General features: G+C 38.8%; 1 protein-coding gene across 2 annotated transcripts; it reads left to right on the plus strand.

The window, feature by feature from the left end:
• The first annotated feature begins 132 nt into the window (after positions 1-132).
• LOC124646200 (enhancer of mRNA-decapping protein 4) lies at positions 133-21,925 on the plus strand. 2 transcript variants are annotated; one of them, XM_047186296.1, is made up of 23 exons: positions 133-310; positions 1,198-1,403; positions 2,651-2,757; positions 3,114-3,223; positions 3,641-3,789; positions 4,194-4,378; positions 4,980-5,092; positions 6,929-7,236; positions 7,651-7,754; positions 8,052-8,193; positions 8,706-8,833; positions 9,313-9,398; positions 9,641-9,723; positions 9,971-10,086; positions 10,973-11,120; positions 11,729-11,911; positions 15,180-15,315; positions 17,795-17,975; positions 18,320-18,485; positions 18,900-19,068; positions 19,496-19,607; positions 20,462-20,685; positions 21,076-21,925. In XM_047186296.1, the coding sequence occupies exons 1-23, from the start codon at positions 261-263 to the stop codon at positions 21,263-21,265; spliced, it is 3,396 nt and encodes a 1,131-aa protein (XP_047042252.1). In that variant the 5' UTR covers positions 133-260; the 3' UTR covers positions 21,266-21,925. The 2 variants fall into 2 exon arrangements, with proteins under 2 accessions (XP_047042252.1, XP_047042253.1); XM_047186297.1 differs by having other exon boundaries at positions 8,706-8,821.
• Positions 21,926-23,184: the final 1,259 nt, after the last annotated feature.

Raw genomic sequence — 23,184 nt, forward strand, 5'->3', positions numbered from 1 at the left:
TGCTATTTAAACAATTAATTTTCATTTTTCTTGGTTAATACCTTTTACATGTGCTAAAAATGAATAAATGGGAAAAAAAGATTATACAAAATGAAATGATTACTCTGTGCGAAATATAATAACTAAACGCACTCTCATGTCGGTCGGCATCAGCGGTTTGCTGTTGTAATATTTGCATGATTTTTTGCAATTACGATTGTATTGTGAATTTGCGCTAAAGTTTCAGAAATTCATGTGGAAAGTAGAAGATTAGATCAATAATGGCACCAACAACAATGCTTCCAAAGCTATCGGATGCCACTCAAACTATGTAAGTGACATTAATCTGAAATTGAATTTTGCTTTTTAGATATCGCTTACGCAAATAAGTAGGGACTATTAAGGATTTCCTGTGTAGCTAAGGGCTATTTAATGATTACTTTATACCCTTTTTGCATTCTTTGTGCAAAAACTACTGTAACCTGTTGCCTAAACATTCGCTTAGCATGCTCGAAAATCATGTAGACGAACCTTTTTGGGATTTTACGATACTTCTTGGTGAAAGTTTTACACAAGTCATTCATAATTTTTTGTCGTGTAATTGACAAAAGTTTCAATGAGCTAGCACTGTTTGTCAAAGATTTATTTGTGAATAAATATGAATTTAACTCATCTTTTATTACATAGCATTTTTGCCAATGAGTAGGTATGTCAATTTTCTGGCATAATTACTTGCCATATCTTAAAATGATTAATTAGTCATATTTGAAACTAGATGCCAAAATATTCTATTGTAATCTGGCTAGAAATGTCAATTTTATAGATCCATTTGAACACTGAAAATGAAAATATGATTAGAGTTAGGAAATCCATTTATTGCCAAAGTTCCCAACCCATCATCCCATCATCTTTCATATTATAAACATGACTAGTTTAAACGGATATTTCTTACTCTTTCATCCTAAAAAAACTACAGATTTTGATAAAACTTCACATTTATATAGCTTTTAGATCAGACAAAAAACATTGGAGAAACCACAGATATCAGCCAGTTGAAAATTGAAGTATGTGAAGTATCATGTTGCAAAAGGAAACAAGTCTGGCTGAGACAATCGTTTTATTTTTAACTTACTTAGGGCTACAATGCTGCTTATTACTGAATACATTTATTTAACCACTTTTAAATAAATAAACGAAAAACCCTCCATTTTGTTCAAGATCGTTCTCCGACGGAGATGGTGTATGCAGTGCGGAGGTGTACTCCACGAACGTGATGGTGAACACCAACGCCGGCAACCATGACCACGGCAGCTCCAAGGTTAAGCTGAAAAACCTGGTGGATTACAACTGGGAGCCCAAATTTTATGCGGGCCAGCTGCTGGCTATACATACCAATGGGAAATACCTCGCGTATTCTATTAAAGGTAAATAAATAAATTGTTTAGTACTACACTTTGTACATCACCTTCTGAGCCTTTTTCAAAAATATGTTGGGGTCGACTTCCAGTCTAACGGATGCAGCTGAGTAACAAGTGTTTTTCAAGGAGCGACTGCCCTATCTGACCTCCTCAACCCAGTAACAGTTAATTTGAAAACTGAATATAGGTAGTTTGGTTAAATTGTGCGAATTACTGTATTACATGTAATAGAAGGAAACTAAGTTACTCCTCTGAAAAACTTGCATCAAAATTAAATAAAGCCACTTTTAATTTGGGTGCAGAAAGTAGTTCCCTCTGAAAAAAGGTAGAACAGGGGTCAGCTAGTATTCATTTGTTATTTTCTCTCATAAGCTGTTATTCTTGTATTTAAAAGTTCTTGTGAGCCTTTGAAGCTGCGGGACTGTTTGAAAAAGTTACCGCGTCTCTGGTACATAAAAGGTCTACGACGGAACACAACAGTTTTTAGTCAGCAAGAGTCTGACACTCCCTCAACTCTGCTAACCCCCAGCGGGAGGGGTCATTTGATGATTTTTAGCGTCATTAAAAAAAAGCCTTTGAAGCTGTTACTATAGATATATGTATAGTTACAACCACACTTATCGTCATTGTGTTGTTATATCTGAGTCTAGTGAGGCCTAACTTGCTTCAAATGCAAAATATCAAATTCACAGACATAACATGAACTAATAAATAGAACAATTAATCAAACAAAATGTGCTACACTATACTTTTTGTACTTTGATACCATTTTAAATAGTTAGCATGAACTGTAATTTGTAACTTGAACCTTTTGCCTTCAAAGGTTTTAATTGCAGATTCTTATCAGTAGATTATGCCACAGCATCACCTCCTACTGATATTATTAACTTAAGGATGTGGATCTATATTTGTTTTGATGAACCTTGGTATTATTATAGCCACATATAAGAAAAACATATAGGCTAACTTGTAGTTATTAGGAGGAAGGAGTTTCCTCTGGACACTGGTGAAACTGCAGGCTGAAGCTAGAAAATTCATACATAAACATCACATGTAATGTACATAATATAATTCATAGTATTCTCAAGATACCCAATCACACTGTTTGAATGAAACAAGTTACCAATTTTTTTCACCATCTAACTTGCACTATTGCAGTTTCTTAAGAACCTGTATCAGGGTTACATTTCTGGATTTCTATCATCAACAACATCCACCACTTTACAAGTACTAACTTTGCCTTTCACCTGCAGCTCCGAACGCCGTGAACCCTGGCACATGGAGTGGTATGGTACGCGTGGTGTACAACCCAGAGCCCGGGACTGACCGGCGAGCTCTCATCAAGGGGATGAAGGGGGAGGTGAGTTTAGTAATAATCAGGGATCAGCATTTTAGTAGATTTTTATAGTCATATAGTTGTATCTCTAGTGATGAAATTAGTATGGTTTTTCAAAGAAAAGAAAAAATACAATATAAGCAGATATTTTCATGAAGACCACTTTTTTTTTTAAATTCTTTAAAATGTAAGCATGAACCTTACGGCCGAATAATGAAATGCTACTCAATTTTGAGGACACAAAAAACATAATTTTGACTTAAGTGAAATCAAGCGTAAAATATAAATCTCTTGTAGCCTACATAAGTAAATATTTTACCTCCATTACTACTGGAAGAGATAGAAGTATTTTAAGTATAGAAATATAACTTAACTTACAGGTGCAAGACTTGGCGTTTGCCCACATCCAAAGCCAGGTGGTGCTAGCCTGTATTGACGAGCAGGGCAACTTCTATGTGCATGAGATTGAAGTCACTGACAGCGGACTCAGGTATGCATCTTTTACATAACATTTATTGTAATGCAGCAAAATCGTCAGTCCTGTGTAAAGTACCTTAAAGCAATATGTAGCCTAACAAACAGCTATGGGATAAAAGATACAAAAAATGGAGGATTACATCAAACTTTTCGTATTACAAGCTTTTGCAAATGAACTTGGAAAGGAATCGTCACCATATTAGCCTGTCATTATCATTAGCTTGAAACTGCCTACTGCAATCGCCTACACCATGAATCTTCTTAGCCTACTTTTCGTGGACAACATAATTGTCATTTTTTTTAAACAACTGTTCTATTTCAATATTGAACGTGAAAATTACACTAAACAATTTGTCAAAAAAACTAACCTTTATTTTATTGTTTCACTTGAGCCTTAGTAACATCCATAAAATGTTTACTTGAATTACAGATGCACGCTCCTAGCGGAGGTCCGCGAAGACACAGGCGCTATGGGGTCTTCCCACCGCGTGGTGTGGTGTCCTTATATACCGGATGATGATGATGAAGCCACTGACGACGATGTCGCTCGACTGCTGCTCACCACACATGATAATATTGGTGAGATGACTTGACTATACTAGCAATAAGCTATATCTGAGTCTGTTGTTTTGCCTGGGTAACTGGGTTGAAGAGGTCAGATAGGCAGTCGCTCTATGTAAAACACTGGTACTCAGCTGCATCCAGTTAGTCTGGAAACCGACTCTAACATATTTGATAGATATTATGTACTCCATTTTGTCCACATGAAGGTAACGTGTTTGCTCTTTGGTTGTTCAAAAAGCAACAATCTATTTTGTAATGTATGATTTAGACCTTGATGTAATTTAATTCGACTGTTTCCTCTTTCAATTGTTCTCTGCACTGTATATATAATTATGTATATATTCTGTTTATTGTGTTATAATATGTGGCAGGATGTTGATTTTTCCTACTGACATACTAAAGCTTCACCCATTTTCCAGCCCGCATGTGGAACACTCGCGCCCTACAAGCGGCGGGCGCGGGGTCGGGCGGCGCGGTGGGAGCCGCGGGGGGCGGAGCCCTATGTGCCGCGGAGCACGTGGGCGCCATCCTAGACGCCGCCTTCTCGCCCGACGGCAGCGCCCTCGCTACAGCCTCCGCTGATGGATATGTTATGTTCTTCCAGGTTAGTCACTATTCTAATGTATCATTTTGTGGGTTGTATAAACCTTCACAAGGCAACCAGTAGGCTGGAATATGGTGATTGATTCACCCATGCATCTGTCATCAGCTTTCTTAAAATTGAAGTTGGTGAACTACTGACAATTTCTATTTTAAGAAAAACTGAATTTTATGTTATCTGTGTACTTGAACCTCAGAATATTATATTTTATGCTGGGATGAATTTCAACATAAAATATAGTATTCTAATGTAAAGTAGAAATAGAGATTTTTTTTTTACAAAAGTTAAGTTCACTTGCAATACGTGAAAAAGTACACAACATCGAATTATTTTAACTTACACTAGTAAATGAAACTTAAGATCGAGAGCCAGCGACCGCCAGACAATTCTTGTTTTATAAATTCTACAATATGTATAAATGACGGTGGCTTTTTAATATTTTGCAAAGCCACCGTCATTTAAACTTTGTAGTAGTCTATCGTTCACACCCACTGTAATGTAAGGCGCACACACAAAGTTTCAGCCTTTGTAAAATAACGTAGGTCTGGCGGTCGCTGGCTCTTGGGCTATGTAGTTAGTACCTACATATCATGTATTTCCTTAGGTATATATGCACGCGGACTCCAGCCCGCGCTGCCTGCACAAGTGGCAGCCTCACGGCGGGAAGCCGCTCAGCTGTCTCTTCTTCCTCGACAACCACAAGAACTATAATACTGAGTTAGTATACTTGTTTATATATGTCACCGTAAGATTACAAACATCGTTAGATTACAATCTATCTCGAGAGATTGTAAACTGTCGAATTATTGTAAACCGTAACACCTGATTGCAATTTAACGCATTATTTTTCGCTATATTATAATCTATCGATGAGAAATTGTCAAATTGTCAACTGTCCGAAAGCTCTCCCTGATTGGTCAGTCTTTTTGTAAGATCGAGAGCGATGTAGAGCGGTCAAATTGTCAACTGGCGTAGAACGGAATGCATCTTGCGCGCTGATTGGTAGAACGTCAAAAAAGACAATGTTCTTTGCAACTCCCGGTGTCACAGCTCTTTGACGTGCAAAAATAAGTGACGGTTTAATTTTTTATAAAATCAAAAATTGTACTTAATTTTTAAGACTCAAATTACACACAATTAAAAATTGTATTAAAAATTGAAGTTAGTGACGAAAACGAATCGCTGCAAAACCGACTCCACGTAGTCTTGTCTGCCCTACCCCTAGAGTGCAATTCAAAACCGCGTAGGCGCGGAGGGGCGAGGCGGCCTGCGAGCTGAGGCGCAGGTAGTTTCAGCGCTCGCCGCCGCGGCTGAGGCTGGCCGGCTCAGCCGGCCAGCAAGCCGAAGCTGCGGTGGTAAGCGTGAAAACCATCTGCGACGATAAGCTCGCATGGGACCGCCGGAGCCCCGCAGCGCCGGAGCCGTGACAGAAGTTATGCTTGCTGCATGTTGCATGCTTACTTCCGTGCTGGGTCAATTAATATGGGATGTGTTATATTTAAAACAAAAAACTCAGTAGGTACGAGTTAAAAAATTAGAAGGTAAATAAATATTTTTATGATGTCATTTAATAGTATTTAAGAAGTTTACTGTTAGAATGCATGCTACAAATTTAGATGCAAAAAAATAACCATCATGCTGAGTTGTATTTAGAGTGGAAGATAACTCGTGGCTAAGATAGTATTATTTAGATGCTCGACGCTTTATTAATTGTGGCTGACTTAGTAATTTAGAAGGCAACATACATTTTTGGGGGCGAATAATGATATTAAAAAGAAGCCTGTTTAATTAGCACCCCTATTATTTTATTTTTAAATATTAGTTTGTATTTGAAGACAAAATACCTAACTGTATTTTTATAAGAGTTATTTTTATATAAATTTAATACTTGAAGAATTTTTGAAGAGCATTTATTTTATTTAACTGACACCTCTATTTCATTCCTAACTCTACGGGAACTCCATGGGAACAGAACGGCTGGTCGTGATTGGTCGATCTTACAAAAAGACTGACCAATCAGAGAGAGCTTTCGGACAGTTGACAATTTGACAATTTCTCATCGATAGATTATAATATAGCGAAAAATAATGCGTTAAATTGCAATCAGATGTTACGGTTCACAATAATTCGACAGTTTACAATCTCTCGAGATAGATTGTAATCTAACGATGTTTGTAATCTTACGGTAACATATACATAGCCATACATTTTGTATCCCAGGTTCCAGCCAAGTCTAGTTCCTAATAATGGTATAACAACGAAAGTTTATGTGTATGTATGGATATTCGTTCCCCATTCACGCAAAAACTACTAACTCGATTCTAATGAGACTCTGAGATCAGTTACATTCATACAGGTTACTTTTAATCTAGTTGCGGAAACGAGTGAAACAGTTGTCGGAAATTTTGATATAAAATAATATTTTGCGTCGAACTTGTATGACATAGAATGTAATAAAGTGCAAGAACTTTTTTATGACAAAAGTTTCCATTGTTGTTTGTTGTAAATGGGTAAAAAATTACACATGGTTTCACTCAATTTTCCTAATTACAGCGTCCAATTCTGGAAATTCGCCGTAACCGGAGCTGAAAACAACACAACCATTAAAATCTGGTCCTGCAAGTCCTGGACCTGTCTTCAAACCATCAACTTCACCCCCGGAGTGGGTACGGAGATGACCCTCGGCCTGAAGGCCATGCTGGACACCAGTGCCAGCTACCTGCTGCTGTCAGACTTCAAATCCAGGAGTTTGTATGTACTGAACATGGCGAGGGACCCTGAAGACAGTATGGCATATTGTAAGAGCATATCTGAGTTCCTGCTGCCTTATCCGGTGTTGAGTTTCTGTATTGTTGATGCGGGTGAGTTTTTCTTTTATATACCTAAAATACCAATAAATATTAAACTAAATTTATCTGTCTATCTTACTTTCTCGCCAAAATGAATCGATTTAAATGAAATTCTGTATAGATATAGTCTAGCTAAAGCCTAAGAAAGGACACAGTCGGGAAGTTGTTCATATGTAGTAGTATGGTAGCAGTATATATTTCCCGAATGTGTACAGTAGAACAGAATAGTATAGATAATGCATGTGTTTTTAATAATTTTAGAAAAAAAGCCTTTGATTGCCTAATGACTACTTTGAAAATAGGATGAATGAATGATGCTTGTTTACCAACTTTTCACCTGTTGAAGTAGGATAGTCAGATCTCCTCTTAATATTTTCAACAATTTAAACTTTTCAAGTAACATTATACTTACTTTATTTTGTACAGAGGAGCAACAAACTAAATGCGAGCCGAGCTGCGACGAGCCGTTATACCGCAACGGCTCGGGCGGCGACGCCGACTCGCCCATACACTATGAATTACATCATGATGTAAGTTGAACACATTGTTTTTTTTTGAGAAATGTATTATTTTTTTTGCAGTTAAGTCAATTGTGTGTTATATCTTATTTCTTATATTTTAAAAATAAAAATGGTAATGGAATTTGAGAATTAATGGTCGCTTTTCAATATGCCCCTGAGCTTCGATATTTTTGTTTTATTTCTTGATTTTCATCGTAGAACATGAAAACATTTGCGTTTCATACATAAGGGGCCACTACGGATCCCTAGCGTGTTCGTTTTTGGACTTATATCTATGGAATCCTAAATCTATGGTTGTGCTTGCAGGACTCAGGGTCGGGCGGGTCCCGCAGCGAGGAGTGGCGGCGCGTGGTGGTGCGGCTGTACATCGTGCAGCCCAAGGGCCTGCAGGAGGGCCGCCTCGTCTACGAGCCGCCGCGACCGCCCCTGCATGCCGAGCTGCTGCACGGTATGTATACTGTGCACGACGAGGGCGAGGCCGTACCTTAAGTCACAAACCTCTGGATAAATTAAAGTTCCATCTCTCAATACTGGCATACTTAACCACCCGATCTCTAGGTACCTGCAGCTGAGAGGAAATGAGCTGGTCAACTTTAACAGCCAACAACTGTAAGAGTGAATTCTGATGCACAGAAGATAAAGAGTTGCAACGCTGTCAACAACTTCGTATTCCTTACTACTTATTATAATATCACTGCACGTAAGCTTATGCTCGCTGCATGCTGAGCTGTCTACGTCTTACAGGTAGGAGCTAAGAGAGAAGAAAGATAATTTATTCTGGGGAGTTTCTTGCGCCACTTCTTCTCAGCAAAAACATATTGGAAGTGGTAAAGGGCGAGCGTTTTTGGAGACTGTGTGTAGTAAAATACTAAAAGACCTACAAAAAGTTTTAACTCTCAGCCTGCTTTGAATAAATGACTTAACTATAATAACCTAAAATAACACTACTCTCCTCCCCAGGTCTATCAGAACTGGCACTAGAAGACAGTTCAGTGGAGTCAGCTCCCGCCACCATAGCGTCCAGTATTCTTCAACAGCAGAGCCAGCAGCTCAAGAACTTGCTCATGCGCTCGCAGGTACCCGATGCTGTGTGTATTGTGCTCCTTTATTTACTATTACAGTTACAGCTTTTTATCGTCCTACTACTGGGCACAGGCCTCTTCTCACACGGAGAAGGATTGAGCGTTAATCACCTTTTTATTTTATTTATTATTAAAAGTAAAAAGAAACATGTTGATATCCTTTTCGTCTTTGGGGTTGTTTGTGAAGTAGGTTTATGGGGGAGATGGGAGTCATACAGCCCGTAGCAAGCTTTATTGACTTTGAAGCATAATCCTTTTTGCCAGTGGTGTCAGTAGCTATACAGATGCTTCACCGAAAATATTTTGCATTTCATATGTTTACAAATAGCCCATGTTTAGTGCACTTTTATATTGCATCACGCAAAAGTAGTTATTATAACTTAATATTTTTATTTATTTCTATATTATGCTTTGTTTAAAGCGCCTTAAATACCTATTATGATTTATTTTACTTATAAAAAAATATATAAATATTTTCTGTCTAGACGCAGCCAGGCAGCTTAATCGGTACCCGACCTGAATCTCCGTCCATCGCGCCGCAACTGAATCTTATGACCCCAGATGCTTTCAGGTATTTCTTAGTCATTTAAAAGTTTGATATAAACATAGCCACAAAATTACAAATAAATATCGGGTGCATTATTACAGTAATTATCAAATATACGTGATCATTACTGTAATATTGATTTGCACCCGATCTCTCTCCAGTGATGTCGGATTGTCCCATCTCATTGTTTGTCCTATCAGGTTATGATATGATGATTTGTAAATATTCTTTATTGTACTTATGCTTACATTTGTGATTATTTGCAGCTCTCCAGGTAAAAGAGAGGAAGATGATCCGCCACTGTCTGCCACGCCGGATGTTAGCAGCAAACCCAGGAACTCTACTGGAGGTACTAAATATTCAGCAGAATAAGCCTAACAGCCTTTGAAATTCGAAATCGAACCAAAATCATGACCAATGCCAAAGCCACAGTATATTAGAACAAAATAAACTATGTAATAGGTAGGAGTAAAGTTCAAGAATGTTGTATTTTGTAACTATTATTATAGAAAATACTCAAAAGAGAACTCTCTTCTTTATCAAACTTTGTTATGTAGTTTTTATTTTGTAAAGTATATTTTTCATGTATTATTCAGGACCATTGGTTGAAGAAACCTTGGGCGAGACAGCCAGCAAACTAGCATCAGCCGGGTCCAGCCCCAGCCGCGAGGTGCAGCAGATCATGTCACACAGTGACCATGCTTTCTTCAAGGTATTGTAACATTAATTACCCTTATACAAGATATCCTTAGTATAGTAGATCATTTTCAGTGAGTAATTTTGTGATTTGCTGCTGGACAGATTGATTTTACCTCCCCACTCAGAGACATTTAATGATTACTTAAGTCACTCCTTAGTGACGGAATGTCATACAAATCCTTCACTGAGGAATGGCTTAAGTAACCATTAAATGACTCTGAGTGGGGAGGTTAGTGTTAGCTCATTTATTGAGGGAGGCAACTTTTTGCTGCATTTTTTAAGATAGTGATTTTTTTTAAACATGAATATTTAAAAAACTATTTTTTATTTTAGTTCGCTGCCAATGGGCTGACGAGCTTTTCACCTGCTTTCGTATCTCTTCTCAATAATTTATCTCGTACGGTACATGAAATAGTTTGAATGAAATGCGTGTTATTTATTTATTTATTGCAAACTAGCTTTTGCCCGCAACTTCGTTCGCGTGGAATAGTGACTACCAGCAGATTTTTGATTTGACCAATAGATGGCGCTATATGACCGGAATAATTTTATTTTTATTTTTTTTTATAATAAAAACTATCCTATGTCCTTTCTCAAGTCTCAAACTATGTCTGTACCAAATTTCACACAAATCGGTTCAGTAGTTTAGGCGTGAAGAAAAGACGGACAGACAGACAGAAAGACAGACAGACAGACAGACAGAGTTACTTTCGCATTTATAATATTAGTTTGGATTGTATACTGTTTTACAGATATGCATCCTCTCTAGGTATACATGACCCTGTTAGGGCGCAGCAAATTAACTGGAACTTAGTTAATAAGATATTAATTATTAGTTAAGCTTACATCTACAATATTCTACAATATCTGTTATCACTAACATAATGTGCATTTGACAGGAGGAGGCAGAAGAAGTGACAGTGGCGACGGAAACTCTCTCAACAACAGAGACGTTGTTCGAGGCGGACGTGTTCGCGCCGCCCGAGGCCGCCCCGCTGCCGCCCCACCCGCCCCACCCGCCGCATCCCCACAAGCTGGCTAGCACGAGTATGTGGAGCTAAGATTTTTGACGTGACAACGTCTAACAACTCGATATTACGGGCTACATGCACGAAAAAGTTGACGATATTGTAACGTTACGCTCGATGTCCCGGTCCGCAAGAGAGGCTCTAGTAGTCGGCTTATATACCACTGTCATGTTTGACGTTGTCACGTCAAACTACCGTCCGTAAACCGACTTTACATACAACCAATTTTTTTGTTGATAATTTGATGGGAAGAAATAAAATTGTAGTAGTGTTAAGGCGAAATTCCATTTCTGGGTATCTCTGTGCGGCACAGTGATGCAAACAAATGCTTTTTTTTCTGGTCGTGGAGCTTGCAAAGATTTCTTAATGTCTGCCAAATTGCAACCTTTGTGCCCGTAAGTTTTGATGTGATGTGATAATTGCAAATTTTGGTGGAATTTGACTACTAACACACAATAATAACACGGTGGAATGTTTACTGGGATGAAGTCGTAAAAGCGTTTCTCTGCATTAATTTTAGGGGATAAGGTTCATTATTTCTTGACCTTCCAATCTGCTATATCTAAGAAAATTACCTATTCTATTATTTACCTATTATATGTTTTTAAATCCCCATTTTCTCCACAGATAGCGACACATGGCCCTCAATCTCGGTCCCTCAAGTATCAGAACCAGTCCCTACACAGCAGCTGAGCCAATCCCTCGGCACGTTAGCCTGCGCCGGCGCAGACGACACCCGCGCCGCCGGCCTGTCGCCCGCCGACCGGACTAGACTTGATGCTTTGGAGCATAAGCTTGATAAGTTGACTGGTATGTTTGTTATTTAAATAATAAAAATAATGGCGTCCAAGACTGTTCTTATATGAGGAGATCAGCTAGCACTGGAGTAATAGTAGTAATGCAGTCAAAACCGTCTATTTCGACATCGTTTAGAACAACATACCGGTTAAATTGAACAAAATCAAAGGTACTACATTGCTTATTACATTGTTTTTAATTAATTTATAATTACTTAACTTAATTTTTTGTATTATACCTACAGTTTTTATACAAAAATGATCGACTGATAATGGGCATAATATCTATACAAATAATAAATCTGTAGAAAAGTAATTTTTGTACATTGAAGAAATTGACAAAAAAAAATAGCCAGCAAAAGCAGCCAGGATAACTAACAGAACCCATTTCCATCATTTTTGTCATTTTTGTCTGTTTGTCTGTTTATCTGTTTGTTTGTTCGCGATTCACGTAAAATCTACGAATTAAATGCAGACAATGCTTATATACAAAAATTCTACGTAACTTGGGGTATTACTTAGTTTTTGTTTCATCGAAATCGATTCACTCTATCAAAAGATATGATTAATTTTGTGAATTCAAGATGTAAAATATTACGACACGCAATCTATTTGTCAAAACTGTACATTTGAATGTTGTACTTATATTAGTTGATCGGCCTATTATTAACCTTCACACAGAAAATCACACCTTTATAGGTAACTTCGGAAGAAAAAAAAAATGAAAATTTTGTTTAGCCAAGGTTAAAGTAGCTCCATCTGTCTGTGGTAAATAAAAAACATTTGTCAAAGGAAGGAGCGAGGTGGTAAATGACAATATTACCATACATTCTTTATAGAGGATTATTATTTCAACAGATGGAGTTGTGTATTTTCCGTAATTCACCATATTTTAACACGTAGTGTAATTTTTCGATAGACATTTCAATAGTGTTTGTCAGTTTGCCGTGCCACATCAAAATCCAATTATAATTATTACCTTGATGAAAAGAAAATTAATAGTTCTCAGCCAAATTTAAAACGGTGCCATCTAAATTATTTTTTGAACATTATGTCAAAAATGATGACTTTAGTGGAACAATTAATTATCATTTAAAGTTACAGATAGAGTTCATATCAGGATTTTTTCATAAACATAGTTTAGCTTATCTTCCACTAATGTGGTGGCCTTAAAACAAATTACTTTGAGTGAGTAGTATTAAGTAGACCTTAATTATTTTTTCTGATGCAAAACATGTAAACTTAATCCTAGAAGAAATGAGGATCTATCTCTCGCAAGCGCTGCTAAGCGTGATGTAGGTAATGTAGGATTCTGTAGCTTTAAAAACAAGCCCAGATACAAAGTGCAGATAAGAAATGGGAGCTTTCTCTATTTAATACCATACACACGTAAAATGCTTTATGCGTCTGAAAACGTACAAATTACGCGTCGCATACCAGAGACATGCTTACTTTCAACTTCTGATCGCAAATACACTGTTCACGATTACGAACAGTCTCAGTAAGACCCGAGCCAAGTCTAAAAACCCTAAAAAACACCTTTTATATAAAACTACGTTTGATGTCATTTAATCGCAAAGACAGAATTGTTCTCTGTTGCAAATCCTATCCACCTATAACCTATCCTAATCCAGAATGCATTGCAGGTGTGCATTGCACAAAAACCAATGGTATCCTATTCGAGAAGTCAAAAGAGTTGACCTGCCAACGTCAGCTTCTGCGCTAAGCAAGTGTTCTTAATAGTACCATCAGAATTACATTCATCGTTGAATGAGGTGAATAAATTTTCAGAAACCACAATAACAGTAGGAGCCAAAGCGTATTATCGCTTCATAGAGCTCTGATTGGCCCCAGGTGATCAAGTCAGGTCTGATTTGTTTGTTCATCAGATCTTTGAAAGTGTTTCGGTGGATACTTACTGTCGTCCTGTTTACGTGTGAGCGTGTGACACAAAATATGGTATATAAACGTCCTCCGCAAGAGCGAAATTTTCCCGGTGTGCAGTAGTGACGCACAGTATACAACACTTATGTTTCTTTTGATTTGCTGGCTCCACCAAGAAATGACAAATTGCGAGCGTACATTCTGAAAATCTTGGCAAAACTGCAGGTTTCAAGTACGAACACATGAAGTGGACTCTCACAGATACGTACATTTTGCCTATTCGTGAACTAATGCAAACATTTCGGTGGAGTCCCGGCTTAGGCCTCCTCCACATTAGGCGTGCGCGATCCTCGGGCGTGTGAGTAGCGCGGGCGCCGCGCGTGCGTCGCGAGCGCGTTGCGTGAGCGTCGCGTTTTGCTGCCCTGCGGCATTTGCAGCGCGCTCGCGGCGCGTACGCGCTGCTCTCCTTGACGTTTAACTGCTAAGGCGTTTAGCGGGCGGCGGGGATAGCGGGCGAAGGGGTAAGAACGCAACTCGAGCGCCGCGTGCTCGCCGCGAGCGCGTTGCTTGCACTCTTCACACATGCCGCAGGGCAGCAAAACGCGACGTTCAGGCAGCGCGCTCGCGACGCACGCGCTACTCACACGCCCGAGGATCGCGCACGCCTAATGTGGGGTCAGCCTTACCATAGTGAGTAAGTGAAACTATCCTACCCTATGCGCCTGCTGATGATGATGACTCATTTTATCATCTATCCAGCTATTCCCCAACTATGTTGGTATTGGCTTCCAGTCACCGAATCTGTTTGAGTACCAATATTTTGCTTGGAGCGACTACCTATCTTCAATCCAGTCAACTACACAAGACGATATCCATGGTAAGACTGACAGACTTTCTGACTTCTGATTATTCGCAGCAGCTGCAGAAAATGTACAAATGACAGCTTTGTCAGACTCAAAGCATGTAGACATAGATTATAGCTGTTTCCTGTGAAAATTACTTATGCACCATACGTAATAATTTTCCAAATTGGCTGACTAGATCCAGGGATATCCACAACGTCACAAACTTTACTTCTTTTGTTTAGATAAATGGTCACATCCACAACACAACCTTGATCAATGAATCTATGCGACTGCTAAGTGCTAATCCTAATTATACGTGAAAGAATGCACCTACGGGATAAGTAGTATTTTGACGATTCTATATTGCCCACGCAGACGAAGTTGCGGGCAACAGCTAGTGTATAATAAAAAGCGAAATGGTGAATTAAAAAATATATACACATATTTGCTATTACAGGATTTTTTCACTTATAAATATAGTAGGGACCAATCTAATCATCATAAACCTACCTTATTTAGAAATATACCTAACAAAATACTATGTTTCCTCAGAAATGATGTCGGCACAAACCCGCGAGCTGCGCAGCTTGCGCGGCGCGGTGGCGTCGCCGCGCGACATGATCGACGAGGCGCTACATGCGCACGCGCAGCGCACTGCCCGGGCCGTCGAGAGTGCGCTCGCTGATGGGTACGTCATTATACAAGCTTTTTGTTTTTGTACCTCTTAAATTATCTTAAAAAATACTGTTTTAGCAGGTTCAGCATATGTTCCGGCCATTTCCATTCATCCAAAGTCCATTTTAAATAAAATTACATTAAAGAAGGATGCCCAAAAAAATGTAGAGTCGATTAAAACAATTTTAAATTATAGCAAAATAGACCACAGATAAGAGGTCAAAAATATGATGTATGATTTTCACACAATCATAACCGAACTGGCCAGCATCATCTAACAATAAATGCACGACACAGTGCATTGAATAACTGGTTAAATTATTGTGGTCGAACCTCCTTGGTAACATCCTATGATGACTCATTGACATATAACTATAGAGACAGGAAATGTCTACGAAAAAAACGTGCATACTGCAGAAACTAAAATGGCTGCCATTACTAGGGTTGTACCGCTACCGGATTCAACAAATATCGATATTGTATTCTAGTTAGAAGTACGTACGAGTCTTACTGGGTGCATAAAAATAACCTAAAGTTCGGCCATTCAGAGAATGCGTTCCTGACACGTCGCGATTGAACTGACGACGTAATAACATTCATTGATTATTGATATAATAATGTTGTTTTAATGCTCCTCAATTGTTAAAACGGTAAACAACCAGCAAAAATATTTTTATCGTAACTGCAACGCCATTGCAAAGTTACGTCGTCAGTTCAATCGCGACGTGTCAGGAACGCATTCTCTGAATGGCCGAACTATAGTATAAATAATTTCTTCGTCATAGAACTTACTATCACATTAACTTCACTGATACTAATAACCTCAACAACATCAACCAAATGGGAGGAGTCATTTCAGTAGGGTGATACCTTTAAAAAAAAAGCACAGGCAAAGTAATTATTTATTATTTCATTTCACATAGCCCTATGAAAGTTCTTTCACGACAGACTTGCAGTTGCAGGGTGCCAAAGATTCGGTCTTATGAAGAAGAATCCGCAAGAAACGCCATAAGTAGATACTCTCTTAAAAAAAATACAATAATTTAAAATCGTTTTCAAGCTATTCATGAGAAAGTTATATAATGCAAATGGAGCTAATTATGTATTAATCGATTGTACAAAACAATTTTAGTGCTAAGAAAAAAATATTTATACAATTCGAAACCTATATTCGGTAACTAAGTTCTGAAGCAAATATTGCAACTTGCATTCCGATTTGCTCGTCTGTGCGGAAGCACTGCCGTGCCCGTGGTCGCCGCAGAAGCATCATGTGAAGATAAAAAGGCAAAACATATTATTTTCAATAAAATATGTCTTTAAAATCCTGAATTTTATAATACGCCTTTTTAATCAAAATGTTTTTAACTGCATTTTAAAACTTTTTATCTGTAAAATGAAGGATATATATATAAAAACATAAACTATTCCCTAAAAATATACACATATATTCGGAACGCAACTAAAACCGCGAGGAAAAGCTAGTATTTAACTAAAGAACAAAATAAAGATGTTTTATTGAAAATAATACACAACTCTGAGGGCTCAGTGTCTTAGGTTAAAATTTGTAAAAGCACACTTATTAAGTGGATAATATATCGATACGATTATGACAACTGCACAGCACTATGCCAATATGACATGTTATTGTAAACAACATTTATTTCTAAATATAGGTTTTTATACAGAAATAAACCAAAATATAAGTACTTTCACCATCAATTCATGTTCCCATACATATTTTTTATCCAATGTGAATTATTTTATGTAGTTTCTAGCAAAAATAGGTTCCTAACCTGTGTAACGACAATCCAGCTTGATTTTGGTGCTTCCTAGCACCACACTTCACAATACAACACATAGGCATATTCGTTGATTATTTCACTATTGAAATAGTAGTCTTAAAAGTAAACACGAGTGATTTTCTATAAAATAGCAAAAATAAGTCACGAAGAGCACCTATTTGACAGCACAACTACCATGACATATGTACCAGATATGGCACGCACCTACAAACCGGAGGATTTCAAAAGTAAAATGTCACCATTTTACGCAATCACAAAAATATTGTTGTCCCTGATTTCAAATACACTTATCTGCTTAGAAAGAGTGAGACAGAACTATGTTGCATAGTTTGTTTCATATTTATATAACTATAGATAGATACGTCTATAACAACACGGCGTCTCCTTATAATTCTAAGCTCGATGTGATGACTACGCTTTCATACTAACAAAAATTCCGCGCATTGTAGCGCGCTTGGATACTGGATACTGGCACAAAACAGACTTCACCTGCATAATGTTACCCTGATATTCAATAAACAAGCGTATAGGGAACTGGGTAACTGGGTTGAGGAGGTCAGATAGGGCAGCGGTTAGACTAGAAGACCCCAACATAGTTGGGAAAAGGCTCGAAACATGATAAATAATAATAAAAAAAATGTTTATTCACAGTGATGATGATGATGATGTATTTTTAACTTATTTATACAGCTGGGAGCGTATATCCCGTGTAGGCGAGGCAGCTAGTGCCCGCGCAGCCCAAGCAGCCGGCGTCGGCGCCGCTAGAGCATTGGAACCCCTAGCCGCTGCTCTACAGCATGAATTAGCTAACAAGATGGCCGCCACCGACCAGCTGCTGAGAGAGAATATTGACAAGCTCGCCACTAGCAAGGTTTGTATATACTTGTACAGTGAGTATATCGCGTGTAGGTCAGCTCGAGCACTGGAGCCACTCGCAGCTGCACTACAGCACGAGCTCGTGTCAATGACAGTGAATATGTTCGGCAGTCGTTACGTGTCAGAAGCCAGTAAGTCGGACACCAGTCTTACCAAGGGGTATTGGGTTGGCCGGGTAACTGTATTGCGGAGGTCAGATAGGCAGTCGCCTTATAAAACACTGGTTCTCTCTCAGCTGCATCTGGTTAGACTGGAAGCCGAACCCAACATAATTATATAGTTGATTATTATTTGTTTGACTATTGGTTATGCTTAATTCCCCCACTCTCCCCTCGTCAGACGGTAATGGAGCGGCTAAGCACGTCGATAGCGAAGTCGCTGTCGGACATGGTGCGCGAGTCGTTCCGCGAGGCGCTGTTCGACAGCGTGGTGCCCGTCATGGAGAAGACGCACGCGCAGATCTTCAAGCAGATCAACCAGGCTTTCCAGAACGGGACCAAGGAGTGTGAGTAGCTTTTGAAATTTTTTATATAGCACTGACTGTTTTTTGTGTATTTGACAGTTGCTTTATAAATAAAGGTATATTATCCTGAAAACAGACAGTTTCTTGGTGCTGTTGCTGAGATGCTGTACAAGCAATGGTATTTACTCTTGAAAACTGACAGCTGTCAACTGCAGAAAAACATTCTTATACTAACTTTTTAACTAGTATTGCTATAATTTATTTAAAAAAAAAAAAAAAATTAAAATGTCTAGTTCGGGATACGCGAACAATAAATGAAAGGAAGACAAATTTTTTTTCATGCTTATAAGCAAAACCATTGGGTGGGTTATTGTAAATATTAAGATCCAAAAAGTGCTGTTTAGCAGCCAAGTTTGAACGAATAATATTTTAATGTTTCCTCATATATGTGTACAGTCGCAGCGAACACCGAGGCGGCGGCCCGCGCAGCGGCCGAGCGCGGCGGGGCGGCCGCCAGCGCCAGCCTGCGCGCCGCGCTCGAGCGCCACGCCGACGCGCTGGCCGCCGCGCACGGCGCCGCGCACCACCAGCACCTCGCCGACGTCATCCGGGACACTGCGCACAGGTATACTGCGAATAGGTCAAGTAAATTGCGCATTTTGAGGCACATGCGCAAATCACATGCACTTTAAAAACGTGTAGGTCCAGCGACTCGCGCATGTACCAAAGCAACATATCCACCCGAGTGCTCTTGTCACTGGCGCATGTTAACTTGCTCCGGCCCACTTGTTCAGAAAACGTATATTTATAAAATATATTATGTAGTTTATGAGTTGTGTTGGCACCCATAACACAAGCTTATAAATAGCTTAATATTAAATAGGTAACCGAAAGTCTGTGAAGATTTCGCATTATTTATTTATTTGTCACTATCATAATATTTGTGTTCTAATTCTTCTTCTAGTTTTTCTGTCATCAATTGCACTTAATACGTCTCGGCTATAAATAAAACTGTATAATTTCTGACCAAATTCATGTGGTTGTGTTTCCAGCGTCCTGGAGAAGGAGTTGTGCTGGTGGCGCGAGCAGGCGCGGTCGGCGGCGCTGGCGTCGCGGGCCCACTCGCCCTCCACGCCGCACTCGCACCATGCCGCCGACAGACAGGTACGGAGGACATACGCAAATATACATACACACACACACAACCTCGCTCAATACATATTGTATGGGAGCAGACAGAAATGACAAATGAATGTCTCTAAACAAATGAAAAAAGCTCTTATCACTCAGCGACAAAACTGTTAAAATGCTAAAATCCGTCGCCGGCAGTATGAACAAGCAATTCATAATTGTATATGCATCATTCATTTACACGGAATTTATGTGTGTGTTTAGCGTTAGTCGTTTTCTCACCAGCGACAAGACCACAACCTAAAATTCCCTCAGCTCGGGTTATTTTTCTCCTTTCTTCTTCTTTAATTTCTTATACCTATATTTAATTGATGATTCTTCCAGAGACCACATCGCAATGTCACGAGAAATTGTGTTCAAGAATCCTTACCTTTCCTCTTACAAGTACTTTATCTGTTTTCCTCTCAGTAGCTAATCTATTGCTAAGTATCCTCACTTATTATTTAAAATTGGAACATTAACATAAGTTCAATTAGAACTTGTGCTTTAGTCTTTCATAATTATTCCAGAAGATTTTAAAATAAGTAACAAGTATTTACATCCACAAATTCTATCTTACGCCGGAATTCAATAACTTATCTGTCTATTTTGCTTACTAACCATAAGTATTTGTTATAACTTGTATAGAATTACTGTCACAATCCCACCAGTATTAGTAGGTAAAACCATCGATAAATAGTTAAGATTGAAATCAGCCATTACACATAAATATCATATATCAATAACTTCTTTAAATTCCATCCCCTACTAGACCAACATTTTACTCTCATCAATCACAGCATAATTTTATTCTCACTCTTATCAACTAATCACCGTCATACTTTCAGATGCAAGTAGCCCAGATCCAATCTCTAATCGCGAGTGGTGACGTGAACGGAGCATTCCAACAGGCGCTCTCAGCATCAGACCTGGCGCTGGTCATGTGTGCCTGCAGGGCTGCTGAACCCTCGCACGTGTTCGGGCCTCCTTGCAAGCTGAAGCAGCATGTCTTGTTGTCTCTGGTACAGCAGCTAGCCGCCGATATGGGTAGAGATACGCCTCTTAAACATAGGTAAGCAAATATTTTAGATAAATAGAAGTGTTCAAGGTTTCACCGCCATTTCGAGAAAACTATTTCATTATGATCGGAAGAAATATGCATAAGATTAGTTATACCAGCGTAATCCAAAGTGGTGGGTATACTTCACGTCAAATAACTTTAGAACTCTGAAGCCGGCTTTTTGATGGAAGCATTCACGATATCTGTACATGCTTGCACAATTTAAACGAACAATTGAACTAATGCATAATCACTAAATATCTAACTTTAGATGAGCTAAGTTAGATATATATATATTTCTATACTCTCAGTTCTTTCTTAACTGAGGTTTTGTAAAACTATGGTAAGCTGCTTGATACCCAAACGATTATGACTGCTAACATCCTAAATATTGCCTTCCAGATACCTAGAAGAAGCCGTAATGAACTTAGACACCACCAACCCAGTAACACGGGAGCACCTTCCCGCAGTGGTGCGAGAGCTACAGAAGCAGTTAATGGCCTTCCTCTCCGCGACGCCCAACCATGCGCTCGCGAGGCAGCTGCGCATGCTGCTCATGGCGACTGAGGCACTGGTCAAGGCGGCCGCCTGACCTTCCTGTGTCTGCTCGAGGCGCCTGCCTTACTAACCACTAGACTCTACTGGACGAGACTGTGAACTATGAAAACTGGACTGTGTGTATTGATTTCTGACACGCGAATATTAGACATTTAAATAAAACTATTTTTACGGATTTTATCGCTGTTATATTTCATATTTAAAGGATCCGAAATGTCGGCATTAAATAATGTTAATATAACCGCGATAAAATCCGTAAAATTAGTTTTATTTGAATGGACTGTGTGTATCAAGTGATGGTGTAATTAGTGTATCACAATTTAGTGACACAGTAAACAGTGTAGTTTGGTGCGAAAGTGTGGTGTAAATTGCTTGACTGTGGTTTAAAGTGTAAAACTGTTAATTAAATTAGAAGTTTATAAATGACGAGCGGCTGTACTAATGTGTTAATGAGCACAGGTGTAGGATAAGTTAGCCAGCATAACAGTAAAAAAGTTGCAATCTCATTTTGCCCTTCTTTGAAATCCTTATATATGTTATGACAACAGAAATTACTCGTAGAGGTTTTAAATAGCTTATGATAATGATTGAAAACCCAGTGAAATACACAAATTTTTAAATACAACTAATTCTCATCAGATATTTAAATTATTCAAGTACCTAATAAAAATGCAACAGCGTCAGTTTATCATCATTTACATTATGACTTAACTCTTTATATTATCCTATTTTTAAACATCACAGGTCACCACATTATGCTACACATTATTTTTAACATCACATTTATCACTCTAAAACTGAAATAATATTTGATCAATACAATTATTTTGCTTCTGCAAATATTTATAGAGAAATACATTAGGCAGCAAAAATATCAAAAGTACAAAAATAAATATTCGTATTCGTAATTTTGACGAAATTATCAAAAGGATAATAACCCAGATATATGTTTGTAAATAAAACGCAAAATTACCTCATACAACATCACTTTGCTTGAAGATTTTGTTTCACACACAAATCCCAACTTTTTTTACTTTATCACACCCAAGTCTCACACTCCAGTGTGTAAGGGTGCGTCCACATCTGGCGAATGCGCCGCGAATGCGCAGCACGCGAGCCGATCGCGAGCTGTCCGCGAGCTGCGCGCGTGCATTTTTGTTCGTGCGCCGCTTCTGCTTGGCCCGCGCGCAGCTCGCGCGCGACCTAAGCGCCGCACGCGAGCGACGTCTGCCATCTTCGATAGTACTGAGCCAATATACGGAACTGTAAGGGCGAGAACTGATTGCGCGCAGATCGCGCGCCGCTCGCGCGCTCTATACGAGCCTTGCGTGAGTTGCGCTAAAGACAAGCACCGAACTATTGCAGTGACTGCACGCGCGCAGCTCGCGGACAGCTCGCGATCGGCTCGCGTGCTGCGCATTCGCGGCGCATTCGCCAGATGTGGACGCACCCTTACAATTTTATTAAAATGACGACAACTGGTCGATACCTTGTGATATTACGAGAACTATTATAATAGTATAGTTTGAACATTCTTTCTATGGTTTTAGTTCTATGTTATCTTGTAAAATGTGTGTTTTTTCTACATTGGGAGCGTAATCTCCGTGGAAAGCTCCATGTTGCTTGTAAAAACGTTTTTTTTTAAACTTGTGTAATTTAAGTTTAATATACAATAGACAATGGCAATGAAAATTTAAATGAAAATATCTTAAGTGTCTTGCCATTGACTAATGTGTAGAGTCCTTATAAAGCCAACCATACATGATTAGTATTAAAAAAATAAACACCTAGGATTCACACAGCTATAGAAATTAATCAGAAAGACTGTTTATCAGTTTTAAATATAAGCTCATGTACTGATCACCTATATGGTGCTAGTCCAAATATTATTACATATTGACTGAGGTTCCAAATATAAAACGAAAACTGAAAAAAAAAGAACAATTACCATGG

The sequence above is a fragment of the Helicoverpa zea genome, chromosome 3, assembly GCF_022581195.2.
Source record: "Helicoverpa zea isolate HzStark_Cry1AcR chromosome 3, ilHelZeax1.1, whole genome shotgun sequence".
In the NCBI taxonomy this organism is placed as follows: domain Eukaryota; kingdom Metazoa; phylum Arthropoda; class Insecta; order Lepidoptera; family Noctuidae; genus Helicoverpa; species Helicoverpa zea.

Coding starts and splice junctions, on each gene's coding strand:
- LOC124646200 (XM_047186296.1), top strand. CDS start 261: ATGGCACCAACAACAATGCTTCCAAAGCTATCGGATGCCACTCAAACT. Junction 4,379..4,979: donor GATATGTTATGTTCTTCCAG/GTTAGTCACTAT, acceptor GTATTTCCTTAG/GTATATATGCACGCGGACTC. Junction 17,976..18,319: donor ACAAGCTCGCCACTAGCAAG/GTTTGTATATAC, acceptor TCCCCTCGTCAG/ACGGTAATGGAGCGGCTAAG.